This window comes from Paroedura picta, chromosome 3 (genome assembly GCF_049243985.1).
Source record: "Paroedura picta isolate Pp20150507F chromosome 3, Ppicta_v3.0, whole genome shotgun sequence".
Lineage (NCBI taxonomy): Eukaryota > Metazoa > Chordata > Lepidosauria > Squamata > Gekkonidae > Paroedura > Paroedura picta.
In genome coordinates, this window is record NC_135371.1 from 2,202,735 (window position 1) to 2,220,150 (window position 17,416).

General features: G+C 47.9%; 2 protein-coding genes across 9 annotated transcripts in view; one reads left to right on the forward strand and one right to left on the reverse strand.

Annotated features, from left to right (window-relative positions):
- Window positions 1–2,445, forward strand: part of LOC143834167 (uncharacterized) — a 33,166-nt gene extending 30,721 nt beyond the window's left edge. The window contains 1 exon segment of the mRNA XM_077330768.1: window positions 1–2,445. Coding sequence (XP_077186883.1) covers window positions 1–1,725 — 1,725 coding nt within the window. The 3' untranslated portion in view covers window positions 1,726–2,445.
- Window positions 2,446–4,985: 2,540 nt separating this feature from the next.
- LOC143833891 (uncharacterized) overlaps window positions 4,986–17,416 on the reverse strand; it is a 234,189-nt gene continuing 221,758 nt past the window's right edge. For 3 of the 8 annotated variants that reach the window (XM_077330143.1, XM_077330149.1, XM_077330150.1), the window contains 4 exons: window positions 14,012–14,126; window positions 13,197–13,267; window positions 12,866–12,992; window positions 4,986–10,779 (listed from right to left, as the gene is read on the reverse strand). In XM_077330143.1, coding sequence (XP_077186258.1) covers window positions 8,360–10,779; window positions 12,866–12,992; window positions 13,197–13,267; window positions 14,012–14,126 — 2,733 coding nt within the window. In that variant the 3' untranslated portion in view covers window positions 4,986–8,359. Of the gene's footprint in view, window positions 10,780–12,865; window positions 12,993–13,196; window positions 13,268–14,011; window positions 14,127–14,792; window positions 15,274–16,594; window positions 16,803–17,224; window positions 17,285–17,416 lie in introns of those variants that run through there. The other 5 variants (XM_077330145.1, XM_077330147.1, XM_077330146.1 and 2 more) reach the window with 5 other exon arrangements.

The following is a 17,416-nucleotide window of genomic DNA, read 5'->3' on the forward strand; positions in this document are numbered from 1 at the left end:
ACAGGGGAGAAAAAATACCAGTGCCTGGAGTGTGGAAAAATCTTCACTCGCAGTTCCAACCTTCGTTATCACCGAAGAATCCACACAGGGGAGAAAAAATATCAGTGCCCGGAGTGTGGAAAAAACTTCAGTCACAATTCAAGCCTTGCTTACCATCAAAGAATCCACGCAGGGGAAAAACCATATAAATGCCTGGAGTGTGGAAAAAACTTCAATAGTAGTACACAACTTACTTCCCATCAAAGAATTCACACACAGGAGAAACCATATATATGCTTGGAGTGTGGAAAAAGCTTCTGTCAGAGATGGAACCTTACATGCCATCAAAGAATTCACACAGGGGAGAAACCATATCAATGCCTACGCTGCGGAAAAAACTTCCATCAGATAGGTAGTCTTACTATCCATCAAAGAATTCATACAGGGGAGAAACCATATAAATGCCTGGAATGTGGAAAAAACTTCCGTCTGAGTGACAGTCTTAATTCCCATCAAAGAATTCACACTGGGGAGAAACCGTATACATGCTTGGAGTGTGGAAAAAGCTTCAAACAGATTGGCAAACTTGCTTCCCATCAAAGAATTCACACAGGGGAGAAACCATATAAATGCTTGGAGTGTAACAAAAGTTTCAGTCGGAGTGACGGTCTTACCTGCCATCAAAGAATTCACAGTGAAGAAAAACTATTTAAATGCCTGCTGTGTGGGAAAAGCTTCAGTCAGAGTGCCACACTCACTTCCCATCAGAGAATTCACACAGGGGAAAAGCCATATAAATGCCTAGAGTGTGGAAAAAGCTTCAGTCAGAGTTCAGGCCTTAGTCAGCATCAAAGAATCCACACAGGCGAGAAACCATATAAATGCCTACAGTGTGGAAAAAGCTTCAAGATTAGTACACATCTTTCTTCCCATCAAAGAAGTCACAGAGGAGAAAAACCATATAAATGCCTGGAGTGCGGGAAAAATTTCAGTCGGAGAAACAGTGTTATCTCCCATCAAAGAATTCACACAGGGGAAAAGCCATATAAATGCCTAGAGTGTGGAAAAAGCTTCAGTCAGATTTCAGGCCTTAGTCAGCATCAAAGAATTCACACAGGCGAGAAACCATATAAATGCCTACAGTGTGGAAAAAGCTTCAAGATTAGTACACATCTTTCTTCCCATCAAAGAAGTCACAGAGGAGAAAAACCATATAAATGCCTGGAGTGCGGAAAAAATTTCAGTCGGAGAAACAATGTTATCTCCCATCAAAGAATCCACACAGGAGAAAAACCCTATACATGCCTGGAGTGTGGGAAACGTTTCAGTCAGAGTTCATACCTTCGTGATCATCAGACACGTCATACAGGGGAGAAACCATATGAATGCCTGGAATGTGGGAAAAGCTTCCGTCAGAGATCAAGCCTTGCTTCTCACCGAAGAACTCATACAGGTGAAAAACCATATAAATGCTTGGAGTGTGGAAAAAGTTTCAGTCAGAAGAACAAACTTACTTCCCATCAAAACCTTGCTGAACACCAAAGAATCCAAACAGGGGACAAACCACTTAAAAGCTTGTAGTGTGAGAACAGCTTCAGTCAGAATGCACACCTTTCATCCTATTAAAAACTTCATACAGGAGACAAACTATAGAAATGTCTGAAATGTGGGAAAAGCTGCTGTCAGAGCACAGACCATGATGATGATGATGATGTCATCCGTTCAGTCGTGTCCGACCCTCAGTGATTCTATAGGAAAGTTTTCGCCATACGTTTCTGTCAATGACAGCTTCTTTTAGTTGGTTCACGGTCTTCCCTGTATCGGCTTTGATCGTGTAGAGCCAGCGGGTCCTTTGACGACCACATTTCCTTTTGCCGCTAACCATGCCGAGCATTAACGATTTGTCTAACGAGTAAATTTTTCTGTACTTAAACCCACAATGTTAATCCCATTGTGAGAATGCCTTCATAAAATTCTGTTTCACACTTTCTGTGGAATGCTAAAATTGTGGAGAACTTCCTCCCTTCATCATCCTTCATGGCACCTACAAGAGCAAATCCTTTGTGTCAATGTTAGCCTCATCATTTCCAAAAACGAGCCAAGCGATTGCAGTAGATCAAAACAAGAGCTGTGGTCTCACAGATCTGTAAGATGTAGGCCCTCAAAGTTTCTGTAGGTAGCACCAAGGACTATGGAATTAATGGATAATCCAAACAGTATCCGAAGGACACAGTCATCTATGCATCATATGTGTTCTGTGCATGACCCTGAATAGTAATTGAGCTGCAGTGCTCTGTATTACTTGGGAATTATGACTTCAAGGAAAGACCCAGTTGGAATACACTGTAGTAGTCTGCCTAGTTACTGTTGCTTTCCATCTGTGTGTTGACTCTCTCAGGACTCTGATATCTACTCTGTTGTAAGGAGATCTGACTACTGTGCTTCAATAAACTGTACTTAGTTTAATTACTGAATCTGAGGAATTACTGAGTTCCTGAGTTAATTACTGAATCTGAGTTCCTGAATCCCTGACTTCCTGAATCTGGTTCAGCATGGCCCACCGAGGCAAGAACAGACCCACGTTTTTAACTCGGATTAACGTGGATTGTCTCCTTCCCCTAGTATTCAGTCTGGAGAAACATGATTTTCCAGGAATGCAACTTTCCTTCCTTCGAAGCCTCAGTGCAGAAGGTAAGCCCAGGGCGAAACCCCGTTCACAGGCCCAGAGCAAACAAAGACGTTGCAAAACCCTGGGTCAGCCCAGGCAGGGAGCATTCAGCGTCCATGTTGAAGTCATCAAGAATAAATCTGCCTGGGTGTTTCTGTAGCACGTCCGAGAGCACCTCTGCTGCCTCTGAAGGGAGCCCAGTGGAGAGCTACGTGGCCAGAGAAGAAGCAGAGTGCCCAGTCGGTCCTCAGTTCCCAGGGGAAGGAGCATTCAGTCAATTCCAACTGCATTTTGTACCAGGCGGGTGGAGAAGTTGAAGGACTCAGGCCTCCTGTCTAGGACCGCAAAACCAGGCATACACAACGTGTCATTGTGCACAGGGTCAACTGCCCATAGCTGGCACTTGGTGGAATTGTTAAAATTGTCTCCAATCAGGGTTTTAAGCCGCAGTATTTCGAGTTGGTCCTAAGTTTAACTCATTGCTGAGTTCAGTTTAAGGTTCTGGTTATCACCTACAAATTGTACCCTTTGGCATCAACGAGTTTAGACATTCACTTGTTGCTATTAAAGAGAGCCAGTTTGGTGTAGTGGTTAGGAGTGCGGACTTCTAATCTGGCATGCCGGGTTCGATTCTGCACTCCCCCACATGCAGCCAGCTGGGTGATCTTGGGCTCGCCACGGCACTGATAAGGCTGTTCTGACCGAGCAGTGATATCAGGGCTCTCTCAGCCTCACCCACCCCACAGGGTGTCTGTTGTGGGGAGAGGAAAGAGAAGGCGACTGTAAGCTGCTTTGAGCCTCCTTTGGGTAGGGAAAAGCGGCATATAAGAACCAACTCTTCTTCTTAAGACTACAGCTTTAGTCCAATTCCCTTTACTACAGATATCTGGATTTTTTGAATCTTCCCTTGCCTTCTGTTTTTCAGTCTTCAGTGTGTACTGTGTTCACAGCAGGTTGGGGAAGAGTTAATCCGTCCAGCCTCTTGTTATTATAAGGAACTCTGTATATGCTCTGAAGATCCTGCTACACCTTAGGTCAGTGTTGTCAAACTAATTTTGCTACAAGGTACAGCTCTGACATTAATGTCTTTTTGTTGGGCTGGGTTATGTGTGCCATAGAAATATCATGCCACGTACCAGGGATATATAAACTTTATATAGGGAAAACCTCAGTATTTTTATTCAAAATACAAACATGCTTAAAATGTTTAACAGTCTTTGATAACTGATCAAAATCTGGAGTCAACGTCTGTGCTTTAGCAATCTTGAGGGTGTCGTTTAGGTATATATTTCATTTTATTGACATTTTTGGTGGAGGAGAGCAGTTCACGGACATACGTTGTCTCAAACAGTCATGATTTTCCTCTCTGAAAATATACTTCCCCACCACACTAGATCTGAAACGTTTTTCTCTGCAACTCTGGAGGCCTTTGGGTGTGTTCAGCAGGGCTTCTCCACTTAGAGAGATCACCCCGTACATGTAGCATATAAACTCTCAACGGACCTGGAGCCATTACCCTCAACCAAAGCCAGTTTCAGGATTTGCAGGGCCCAGCAGAGCACAACTACAGTGGGAGCAGTCAGATTGGGGGAGGAGGCTCACCCTACAGGGGAAAGGAGCGTCACCCCAAATATCCTTAAAGACCTCCATCAACCAAGGTCACTTTTTAAAAAGGCCCTGGCCAAGAGTGCGTGGGAAAGCGCAAAGGAGGAGGGGGCTTCTGACTCACCTGCTGCCGTCTCCTTGGGCGCCCTCTGCAGGACGGGGGAGGCAGTGGAGGCAAGATGAGTGCAGGTGCACTTTGGGTTCCCATTGGGTGTTCTGGCTTCATCTTCTTAGGGCTGTGTCCCTGCAAAGCAGCCACCATCTTGCCCCCGGTACTTTGTTGCTGAATTCCTAATATCCTCACATCAGAAATGATCAATGGAAAAGAGAGGGGGGGGAGGCCATGGCTCCACGCAGGTCCCCTGGAACCGTGAGGCCCGTATTACATGCTGCACATGTGACATGGATACACCGACCCTGCCCTCAACGTCTACGCCAGACAAAGCTGCTAGTGCTCTACCCGGCCCCGGTAACTCTTGTATTCATAGGTTTGTTTGCGGCAACTCACAGATCTTGATGGCCATCCACGCAATCTCAGCTATTATCACCCAGCTGCTTCTGCATTTGGACCTCAGCCAGCCCTTCCTGGCCATTAACACCACCCACCCACCCTCTCCCTCCCAAGAGGTACCGGTTGAGGATATTCTGTTTCACTGTGTCCGGTACATGCACACAAATCCTTATACCTTGAATAAAATTATGTTGGTCTTAAAAACCAACTCTAGATTCAAACTGTGTTCTGCTATATTTTATTTAGTTAGTTATTATAATTCTATGCCACCCTCCCGTAAGGCTCAGGGCGGTTTACATAAAACGTAGGGGAGTACATTATAACCATAATAACAATAACCATAACAATAACTATAAGAATCAGTATTGATCAACAATAACATAACAATTAGTAGTGATACAATAGAACAGGGGTAGTCAAACTGCGAAGTCAGACATCTGGAGGGCCGCAGTTTGACTACCCCTGCAATAGAACTTTTCAAACAGAACCTGTGGAGGGGGGGTTGGGTTCAGGATGTGGAGGATCCCTGTGACAAACGGAGGGGGGACATCTGAATGGCGTTAGGTCTGTCTGCCTCAGTTGACCCCCTGGAAGAGGAGCTCCCCTTTGCAGCCCCCTTGGAACTGTGGGAGTTTGGGCAGGGCCCTGCTCTCTTCAGGGAGCTCATTCCACCAGGTGGGGGCCAGGACCGAGAAGGCTCTGGCCCTGGTTGAGGCCAAACTGGCTCTCCAAATGCTGGCAGGGGCTCATGGGAACTGTAGTCCATGGACTCCTGGAGAGCCACAGTTTGGCCACACCTGAATTAGACATTGATATCAGGATCAAAAATCTTATTAAGCCCCTGTCAGCCACAGGATGCACAAAAGATTAGAGAAGACACACCAAAGCACACAAGAAACATAACACGAAGCACAAAGAGTTAGCCTTGTTAACTTTCCTCAGATCCCAAATTGGGGGCAGGGAGAGATGTTCTACCTAACCCTATGCAATGAGGGACTTGAGTTTCCTTAATTGTCCTGTTCCTGGGGGGGAGAATCCTATTTCTATTAATTCCTCTCTAGAGATTTCAAAAACAAGGGTAAACCTCCAGTGGACAAAACACCAACAAAACAGAGAAGAAACGCAGGATAGAAGATTATTGGGGAAATATGCAAAGCTTGAAAAACAAGTTAACGATTCATTAAGGACAGATTTTCCCTTTCAATGAAGGGGAAAAGGTTTCTTCACATAACATCACACTAATATTAGTACAAATTACTTCACTTTCTACAAATGAATAAAGAGCCAAAGCCTTCTTGTAACACCTAAGATTGGCCTATTTCTAATTACAATACTGCATGAACAAAATGATAGATACTAGATTAAAACAGACAGGATTATAGTTAACTCACTGGGCTGAATGAAAAAATGATAGGTCTTGTGCCTTTAATTGGACAAAAGTCATTCCTCAGGTTTTGATTTCCTTTGCGGCCGTCTGTTGGCACCTCGTGTTTTGTTAGATCCAGAAGTTTTACCAGCTTTTGGCTTTTTCCTCGTCTCAATTATTAGCCATTCTTCCCATGTCTTTTCTCCGCCGTCCTCTTTATCTTGATTGTTCATCTTCCATTTCTTGCCATTATATGAAGGTAAGTTAGAAGGAGGGGGAAGGCTTGAAGCTGCAAATGTTTCCCCCCTTTTGATGAATTATCAAAAGTGAGGAACCTCTTATTTAAACATGAACCCCCCCACCTTTTTCATTTCAAATATTAGTAAAACAGAACAGATCATGATGTGGCCGTAGACTTTCAGGAGACAAATCTGGTAGAATTTGTACAGGGGCACCATCATGGGATAAGAACACGGAAACAATGTAAAGCGATGAAAACAGACGAGGTCTCTGTTCCTTGTGTTTTTATTTATAGAAGCTTTGGGGCTGACAGCTCCGTGAGTATCCTTAAGAGTCCAGTCCAGATATCGGAGTATCTGGGAGCACAGATATTAACCATTCAGCTATGAAACAAGTAAATTATCTTTTCCCATCAGCTCTTCCATTCCCTGAACTCGAATATTATTACGCCTTTGTCTGTTCTGTACCTCTGTTCGTTATCACGGGGGTTTCACATTTCAAAGCAGGCAGCTCCTTTTCCTCACTAAATCATCTTGGAGGACCCATGTTCAGCCTTTGCTGAAGCAGCTGCACTGGTTAGCAGTCTGTTTCCGGATTAGGTTTAAGGTTTTGGTTTTAACCTTTAAGGCTATAGGTGGCTTGGGTCCTGCATACGTGAGGGACCGCCTACCTCCTTATGCCCCCCGCAAAGCACTCTGCTCTATGGGTACGAATCTGTTGATGATCCCAGGACTCCGGGAAGCACGCCTGGCCTTGATAAGGGCCAGGACCGAAAAGGCCCTACCTGATGGAATGAACTCCCTGAAGAGCTGCAGGCCCTGTCGGAGCTCTCTGAGTTCTGCGGGGCCTGCAAAATGTTTGTCTGAGGCCAGGAGGTCTTCCGCCAGGAGATGGTCCCAGAGGTTTTAAGACCAGGCTCCCCACTCCTCTCAGATAAAGGGCCAGTACTAGACTCCATCAGATGGCTCTCCAGCCTCTGTTTAAAAATCTCCAGAGATGGAGAACCCACCACCTCCCGAGGAAGCCTCTTCCACTGAGAAACCGCTCTGACTCTCAGGAACTTCTTCCAGATGTTAGGACGGAATTTCTTTTGCATTAATTTCAACCCATTTGTCCTGGTCCATCCTTCTGGGGCAAAGGAGAACAATCCTGCTCCATCCTCCATATGGCACCCTTTTAAACGCTTGAACATGGCTATCAGATCCCCTCTCAGTCACCTCCTCTCCAGGCTAAACCGACCAAGCTCACCCAACCTTTCCTCCTACGTCTTGATCTCCCAAACCCTCACCATCTTGTTGCCCTCCTCTGGACATGCTCCAGTTTGTCTACATCCCTCTTTAACTGTGGTGCACAAAACTGAACACAGTACTCCAAGTGAGAAGGAAATAGGAAATGCTGAATTTCAATTCGAGTTTAGTAACCACATCCAGGTTCATGGGCCCCCCTGAAATTTATCCAGTTATCTGCTATCAGTGACTGGTGTATTTCCTCACAGGATTTGGAAAATTGGTACTATTTTGCCACTTTCACAGATGTCAGAAGGAGTTATTTTGGCATATAGAGTAAAATGGGCAACCACTGAAAAAGCCCTTCTTCACATAAATATTTCTGAGCATTTCTGCGTCTCCAGCACCTGGACATTCAAATAACAGCCTCAGCAGAAGACACAAGAGGATGGGTTTGCCCTTGTGTGGATTATGTGAGAAACAGGAAGGCTGGACTTCTGCCTCAAGCTCTTGCTACACAGTAAGAATTAGTGAGGTTCCTCCCCTGTGTGGATTCCTGGAGGATTCCTCCTTAATCTTTGTGTGGATTCTTCACTGCTGATGAAGATAGCCAGACTAATGGAATCTGTAACTCTGAGCATTTAGAAAGATTATCCCCCACATGAGATGCTGTTGAAATGTGACAATCAGTTGAAGACCTTTCCAAGTTCTGGACATTCAAGAGTTTCTCCTCTGTGGGAGTTCTCAAATGCTTCAGAAGGCTTTCATTCTGACAAATTCATTTTGCCCTGTGAGCACTCAGAAGGTTTCTCCCTTATGTGGAGTTCGTAATGCTTCTGAAGATGGCTGCTTTGACGGAATCGCTTTCCACACTTGGAGCACTCAAAAGGTTTCTCGTCTGTGTGTGTTCTTAGATGTATTTTCAGAGTGCCACGTTGACTGAATGTCTTTCCACATTTTGAGCATTCAAAAGATTTCCCCCCGGTGTGAGTTCTTAAATGCTTGAGAAGATGGCTGCTAAAACAGAATCTCTTTCCACACTTGGAGCATTCAGAAGGTTTCTCCCCTGTGCGAGTTCTTAAATGCTTCTGAAGCTCATTGTTTCGACGGAATCTCTTTCCACATTCTGAACATTCAAAAGGTTTCTCCCCTGTATGAATTTTTACATGCTCATGAAGTTGGCCACTCCGAAGGAATCTCTTTCCACATTCTAAGCACTCAAAAGGTTTCTCCCCTGTATGGGTTCTTTGATGCTGTAGAAGATTGCCACTCCGAATGAATCTCTTTCCACATTCTGAGCACTCAAAAGGTTTTTCCCCTGTGTGGATTCTTAGATGCAGTTGAAGAGTGGCACTCCGACTGAATCTCTTTCCACACTCTGAGCATCCAAAACGTTTTTCCTTTGTGTGGGTTTTTAGATGGCGTGGAAAATTTCTACCATAGCCGAACTGCTTTCCACACACTGGGCATTCAAAAGGTTTCTCCCCTGTGTGACTTTTTAAATGCTCATGAAGTTGGCCATTCCGAAGGAATCTCTTTCCACATTCTGAGCACTCAAAAGGTTTCTCCCCTGTGTGGGTTCTTCGATGCAGTTGAAGACTGGCACTCTGATTGAATCTCTTTCCACAGTCTGAGCATTCAAAAGGTTTCTCCCCTGTGTGGGTTCTTTCATGACGTTGAAGACTGCCAGCTCTACTAAATCTCTTTCCACATTCTGAGCATTCAAAAGGTTTCTCCCCTGTATGGCTTCTCTGATGCAGTTGAAGACCGGTATTTGAAGTTAATTTTTTCCCACATGCTGAGCATTCAAAAGGTTTCTCCCCCGTGTGGGTTCTTAGATGCCTATGAAGATGACCGCTATGAATGAATCTCTTCCCACATTCTGAACATTCAAAAGGTTTCTCTCCCGTGTGGGCTCTTTGATGTTTTAGAAGATCGCTACTGTGGCTGAATTTCTTTCCACACACTGAGCATTCAAAAGGTTTCTCCCCCGTGTGGGTTCTCTGATGCAGCTGAAGATGACTGCTACGACTGAATCTCTTTCCACACTCGGAGCATGCAAAAGGTTTCTCCCCCGTGTGGGTTCTCTGATGCAGCTGAAGATGACTGCTGCGACTGAATCTCTTTCCGCACTCTGAGCATGCAAAAGATTTCTCCTGTCTATGGGTTCTTTGATGCCGTTTAAGATGGTCACTCCAACTGAATCTCCTTCCACATTTTGAGCATTCAAAAGGTTTCTCTTCTTTGGAGGTTCTTCGATGCTTGCGAAGATGGCCGCTACGACTGAATTGCTTCCCAAAAACTGATTCTTCTAAAGGTTCCTCCAGTGTGTGGCTCTTCTGATGCTGTTGAAGACTGGAGGTGCATCTAAATTTCTTTCTGCACTCTGAGCATTCAAAAGAGTCCTCTCCTGTTTGGATTTCTTGATGACACTGAAGACTGCTAGCCCCACTTAATCTATTTCCACAATCTGAGCTCTCAAATGGTTTTTCCCCTGTGTGAGTTCTTTGATGTAGTTGAAGAGTACCAAGCTGACTGAATTTCTTTCCACAGTCTGAGCACTGATATGGTTTCTCCCCAGTGTGGATTCTTTGATGCAGAAGAAGCTGTGATTTGTATTTAAAATACTTTCCACACTGAAAGCATTTACATGCCTTCATTATACTGCGCTTTGGAAGGTGTACATTACACATTTTTCCATCAGAGGAAGCCATTCCAGTCTCTGAGCAGATAGACGGCTTCGCTTCTGAATGAATGCTTTCATGTTTAATAACGTCTGATATCTGTGAGGAACTCTCGCCACAGTCTGAGCGGCTATCATGTTCCTCTTCTGTATGCCTCTCTTGGTGTTTAAGCAGCTCTGCTCTACAAAGGAAGCTCTTTCCACACTCCAAGCAGTGATGGATCTCCTTCCCCTGGTACATTTGGATATTATATTGGGTTTGATTTGAGAAGTTCATTCCACACTCCAATAACTTGTACGTTTCCTCCACCATGTGAATTGCTTCATGGAAATCCCCCTCTTGGCAAGAAATGGGTTGATCCCTCTTCTGGACTCTATGGCTTCCTTTCCGCCTCGTGTATCTGCCTTGATTCCAGAAATCTAAACTCAGGTCTTCGCTCTTGACTTCATCTGATGACAGATTATGCAGATCCTGGTCCTTCTCCTTCCTCCAATCATCTCCTGTTGGAATAAAGACAGAGATCCTGTTAGCACCCTTTCATGGAGATCTGATTTGCACTTGAAATTCTATCCACCCTCTAAGCATTTCAGGGTCCTTTTCCTACTGAACACTGAAATGTACACTAATATACCCGGTAAAAGTGGCGTCCCACCTGCCTGGGTTGTTCAACTCCATCTCTGAAATTTCCTTCTGCCTCGCCTGAAGCTCAACCCTTCAAAGACGGAGGTCCTGTGGCTGGGGAGGAAGGGACCAAGAGAGGAAGCGTGCCTACCCAACCTGGACAGAGTGCAGCTATCAGTGGCCCACTCCACCAGGAACCTGGGTATGGTCCTTGATGCCTCCCTCTCCATGGTGGCACAGGTCACGGGAGTAGCATGGCAGGCCTTTTACCACCTATTCCAAGTCAAACTACTAGCGTCCTACTTGGCACCAGAACACCCAGCCACAGAGATCCATGTGACTTCTGCAGCTTGCTCTGCACAGGCCTTCCCTTAACCTTGATCCAGAAACTGCAACTGGTCCAGAACGGTGTGGCCAGGCCGCCAGTCAGGTGCTCCTCATTCACAGAGGTGCCTTTGACAGAAATTCTTCCCCCACCAAACTTGGCTGCATGGGAGGGAGACTGCATGGCTCAAGGCCCTCCCACATGGTTTTTGGGATACCAATTGTTGGGGGAGGGGGAGGCATCTAGGTAATGACTGAAGAGAAGTGCTGAGGTGCTTCCGCCTCATCACAGAATCACAGAATCATAGAGTTGGAAGGGTCCATAGAGGCCATCTAGTCCAACCCCCTGCTCAATGTAAGATCAGCCCTAAGCATCCTAAAGCATCCAAGAGAAGTGTGTATCCAGCCTTTGCTTGAAGACTACCAGTGAGGGGGAGCTCACCACCTCTTTAGGCAGCCTATTCCACTGCTGAACTACTCTGACTGTGAAATATTTTTTCCTGATATCTAGCCTATATCGTTGTACTTAAAGTTTAAACCCATTACTGCGTGTCCTCTCCTCTGCAGCCAATGGGAACAGCATCCTGCCCTCCTCCAAATGACAACCTTTCAAATACTTAAAGAGGGCTATCATGTCCCCTCTCAACCTCCTTTTCTCCAGGCTGAACATTCCCAAGTCCCTCAACCTATCTTCATAGGGCTTGGTCCCTTGGCCCCAGATCATCTTCGTCGCTCTCCTCTGTACCTTCAATTTTATCTACATCCTTCTTGAAGTGAGGCCTCCAGAACTGCACACAGTACTCCAGGGGTGTCTGTTCTTGAGTCATCCTCCATGTTTCTCAGAAGGTCCAGGAGAAGGCAACCTCTCAAGGAGAAGGCAACCTCTCAAGGAGAACCTCTCAAGGAGAAGGCAACCTCTCAAGGAGAAGGCAACCTCTCAAGACCTACGGCTGTCAAGGAGAAGGCAACCTCTCAAGACCTACGGCTGAGCTAAAGCCCAGGAGGAGCTGCTCAGCCACCAGATTTCAGAAGTCCAGAAGTCCTCCTTCCCTCCTAACTCTGAGGCTTGTCTAATTCTGCTGAACGAAGAGTGGCCAAGAAGGACAGCAGAAGCCCTCCATTCCTATTCCTTGCCTGTCTCTTTAAAACTCCTGTGAAGAGTAGCCAGCTCACGGCCAGCTCACTGGGAAGGATACGCCCCCTTTTCCTGAGAAACTCACTAGCCCTTCTGTAGATGAAGGCCTTTAATTGCCTCCATCAGAGTCTCTCTCGCATTCCTGGGTTCTTTCGCAGGGGGAGAGAAATTGATCCCTCTTATGTGGGAAAGGAATCCAAGGAAAAGGAAAAATTCTTCCCGAAGGAACGCAGAGTCTTCATGAGGTCCTCGGTCACTCCTTGGCTACAGGTCAGGACATCATCTCTGTCTCGGGTGAGGGCCACGTTATCCACAGGAGACTCTGGGCCAGCCCGGTGGTCTGAGTGTACTTTGGGGGAACGCTGCTTTTGCTGCCGCTCCAACACCACAAGAATCCCCCCCCCACACACACACAAGTAGGAGGGGCAGGTCTGAAAAGGTTGCGTTCATGTGCCTCATCCCAATGGCTGCCATTCGGACCTTTGTCCCCCATGAAAGACCCTTACCCAGAGTGGCCACGCTCCCATCGATCTCCAGCATGACTTCCCTGTAGAGAGCTCTCTGGCCCGGATCCAGGAGGGCCCACTCGGCCTCGGAGAAAGAGACGGCCACCTCCTCAAAGGAAAAGGGCCCCTGGAAGAAAAAGCACATTCCCTCTTCAGAGATAACCCCGGGCAGAGGAGGCACCCGGGGAGGGGTCAGGTGCAGGACCTGAGCAAAGGGAGTGGCCTTCAGAGCCTCTCTCCCTGGAACACCTGAGCAGGACCTGCAGGAGCAAGAGCCCCTCTGTGAAAGGAGGGGGGACCCAGCCTGTCCTCGCCCACTCATCTCCTTTACCTGGACTGGAGGCGCAGCCGCTGTTTCCCCCCTTCTGCAGAACGGGTGGCTCCACCCCATTTTTTCACTGCCTGAGTGGGAGACAAAGGAAGAAGGAAGATTGTCAGTCTAGACTCCCCTGTTTGCTTGTTTGTTTGAATCCTGCTTCGTGCCCTCTCTTTCCCAGGGCTGGGGAACCTTGCCATAGGATCACTCAACAAAATTTGTAAGGATGTTTAGTAAATTTGGGGAGAGGTGGAAGAGAAGCCCCAGGTGCCCATGAGCCTTGGATGCTGACCCAGTTGAGATTTCTGTAAGAACTTGAGATGTGCTTTCTGATGTCTGGAGTTCAAAAATGGTACCATCCTTGCTGGATCAGACCCAAGGCCCAGATGCCTGTTCTTCTGCATGCTGGGCCCTCCCACAGGCCCTTCAGTCCAGGATGGGAGGAGAAATTGGGGGGGGGGAGGAATGACACTGCATGACACGTAGCTGCCATACCCTTCTGAAAGCTCCAGGGTAGTGTCAATGTGTTTCCAGAGTGTCTGCTGATGCACGGGCATCACAGCCAGTCACTAGCCACCCCCAAACACAATGGGGAGGGGGGGCAGGCAAGAGAGCAAAACCTTTATGAGCTGCTTTAAGTTCCATTAACAGGAGAAAGGTGACAGAGAAGTATTTTAATCCATGAATCTGCCTAATCACCTTTCAAGGAAGTGGCCGCCACTGCATGGCCAAGAAACCCAGAAGGGTTATTCTCTTTCTCCTGCCCTAAACCTTCCACCCAACAACCTCACTCCATGCGCCAAGCCCTTCTGGCCACAGAGCAGCCTTACCACGGGAGAGGGCATCCTGGGCAAGTTCCTGGGCCTGAGCCCTGCGCCCTTCCTCCGGAGGAGACCCTTCCTCCTCCGAGAACTTTGCTTCCATCTTCACTGCTGGGCCCCACGCCTGGGAGAGCAGAAAAGGAGAAGGTAAGAGAAGAAATGGCGCAGGCCAAGGATCACCATCCGGCACAAGATAAATAGCTTCAGCCGTTTACATCTAACTCTTACTGCATTCAGCCGGGGGCTATTAGCCAAGAGGTATGTCACTTGTGGGTCCACACAATGAAGGGGGCCATACTGCTAGGGAGCTGCACTTTGCTGGTGAGCCTATTTGTGATGCATTAAATGCACCAGGGAGTTGTTCTTCTAGATGTTATGATGGCTCTGTCTGCATTTTCTGTGCTTTTCGTATTTCATATCTTTTCACCTTCGCTATGACAAAGCGGAGGTGAAACAAGGCACTCAATAGCGGAACCTCTTTGCATATTATTACGGAATAATATATGCAACTGTAATGAAAAAGAAGACAAAAAGAAGACACCTTCGCATTTTTGGGGTTGGTTTTGCCAGTGTTTTTCCTTATATTGATGTAGTTGTAACCATTTCCTCCGGCTGCCTAGAATTATCTCCTTGCCACTCCCAGACTCCTTATTCCTGCATCAATATAGCAGCTGGTTCACCCCCAGGGGCAAGAATCAGGGTGGAGTTTTCTTTCCAGTCTAGTGAATTCTCTAGAAGCAAAAGGAGCCTTAGCATAAGATCGTTGCTTCAATAGAAGCCCCCTCCTCACCTGCTCTGCTTGCCTGTTCTCCTCCGCCTGGCTGAGGAGGAAGCCTTCGGCCAGGGCCACCGCCTGGGAGCTGCTCTCCGGCCCGCATCCTCTCACCCAGCCCTGCATCTCCTGGGGCAGGAGGGCCAGGAACTGCTCCAGGATCACCAGGTCCAGGATCTGCTGCTTGGTGTGCCTCTCTGGCTCCAGCCAGCGGTTGCAGAGTCCGTGGAGCCGGCTGCAAACCTCTCGGGGCCCATCGGCCTCCTGGTAGCGGAACTGCCGGAAGCATCGGCTGTGCACATCTGTGGTCATACTGTGCTGGACAAGGATCTCTGTCGCTGCTCTTCCTCCAGATTCAGCAGCACTCCCTGCTTGGACAGGATGGAGACCTTTGCTTGATCTCTTGTCAGTCCCAGGTCCTTCTGGGTCCCCCAGTTCCATCTCTTTCCCTTTGGTTGGGTTGCCTCCAACTGTGGAAGGACATCCTGTACTCATATGGCTACGAAGAGAGAAGAAAACATATTGAAAAGGCAGAAGAAAACCAAAAGGGAAAGTTCAAGAGACATGCAACAATTGCTCCAGGGAATAAATGGGAGGGTCCTTCTTTAGTTTGCGGATTTGGATTAATGTCACTGTGCTACATTATGTTTCCAGCTTTTTGAGGTATGCCTATTTGGTCCTTTGGGGAATTAAACCACCTGTCTTTGATCTTGAACAATCTACTGCCAATGTTATGATCTTGTATCAATCTGTCCTCGGGGTAAACTGGAGCCTGTGACAAATAGGCAGCTAATGGGCTTAACCTCCTCAGGAGGCCAGAAGCTCTAGGTGACAGCTCTGTCTGAGCAATCAGTACAGGGGAGGGGGTGGGGGTGGGGGATCAAGCCTCTCCAGGTCAGGGCATAGGGGCTCCCAAGAAGAAAACTGCAGATGGGGCATGAAACACTGCCCCAGATTCCTTGTGTGTGGGGCAGCCAGTTGGCTGTATGATTCATCCCATGGGATCTTGCCCAAAAGCCTCCCAACGACAGCCGTGGCTGAAGATGAATTCATTTTAATTTTAAAAGGGCTCCCAAGGCAGCTAACAAATTAACACCCTTATGCATGTCTTATGTCTTTGTGTAAAGTCTGCCTTTCTCATTCAGACTGAAGGCAGGTGACCCGGAGCGACTTGTGACAGCTGTGACTTGGCTGCCCCAGCCGCGAAAATGTTTTAGCATAGACCACAGTCCCTGAGAACATCTTCAAGTGACTTTGTGAATCTTTTTGGACAGTGAGACTCTATGCCCTGGGTAGAAAAGCCCTCTTGAAATAACTTAATGCCCCATAATTTGAAGAAAGCTTTTCTGACCTCACACAGCCCATTCCACAAGGGGGGGGGGGGCTCAAAGGAAGAGGCAGGAGGATGGGCAGGGGGGATTCTGCCCAGGTGCAAGGGGGGGCCACCTGCAGAAGAAGTCCCTGTGCAGGTAAAGGCAGAGCTTAGAAGGAGAGAGACTCTTTCAGGGATGAAGCTCCAAGGCCACGAAGGGCTCTGCAGGGGAGAGACGCTCCTTTACATGGGAGCCCAGTGACTGAGGGGCAGCCAGTGGAGGGGCTGCAGGAGGCGAGTCACAGGCCTGCTCCAGGTAGCTGCGGATAGTGGTCTCGTTGCAGCATTCCGTCCGCACTGGGGTTGCCAAATTGATTTTGCAGGCAGACCCATCTACAGTGCATTGCAGTAGTCTAGTTTCAATGTCACCACGACCCGGATCCCGGTGGCCAGATCCACCCTCCCCTGGAAAGGCCGGGCTGAGTGGGGTGGAAGCCGCATTGTGCACCTGCCTTCGCTCGCCTCTCTTCTCCCGCAGCGATTCAGGACCAGGACCAGGACGGCATCACCAGGAGATCTGCATGAGGGTGTTTGTTTGGTTGTCTGTCTGGATTTTTACACCACTCATTCTTTGAGGCTCTGGGCAGTTTACATGTAAAATTGCAGGGAACATATAAGACAACAGCCTGAGCCTTCGGGGAGGGCGGTATATAAATCTAAATAAATAAATAAATAAATAAATAACAACACGTCCCCAAAATATAAAAGCCCCAAACAATAAAATCTACAACAATCTACAATATATAACAGATTACACGGCGGTAAAATAAGGATAAACTACCCCCCCACCCCCCACTCCCAACGCCTGGGCCGTTGTGGCCTGCCTCTAGGGGGGGCGGACATGCAGGGGGTGATGGAGGGGGTCGGGGGGGGATTTTTAGGGCTGGGGGAGCACTGAAATCCCTGTGATGGTTGTTCATTATAACCATAAGGAGAATAACATATAAAACTATGCATCATCCTCCTCCTCCTCCTCCTCCTCCTCAGGGCGGGGTCGGCGGGGAAGTTCCTGCCAAGGAGGCCGCGGGGGGAGGATCGCCCCCCCTCCCCCCAGACGCCCCCCTCCCCCCGGACTTACTCGCGAGGAGGCCTCCCGGGGTCCTCCGGCTGCTGCCAGGCCGCTCCCTCCCTCCCTCCCCCCCCCTCGCGCCTCCTCTCCGGCCCCGCCGCGGCGGAGATTAACCCTTCCTTGGCCGCAGCAGCAGCAGCAGGAGATGAGCGCGGCCCCCCCCCTCCCTCCCTCCCTGCCAGGCGGCGCGCGTGGGGTCCG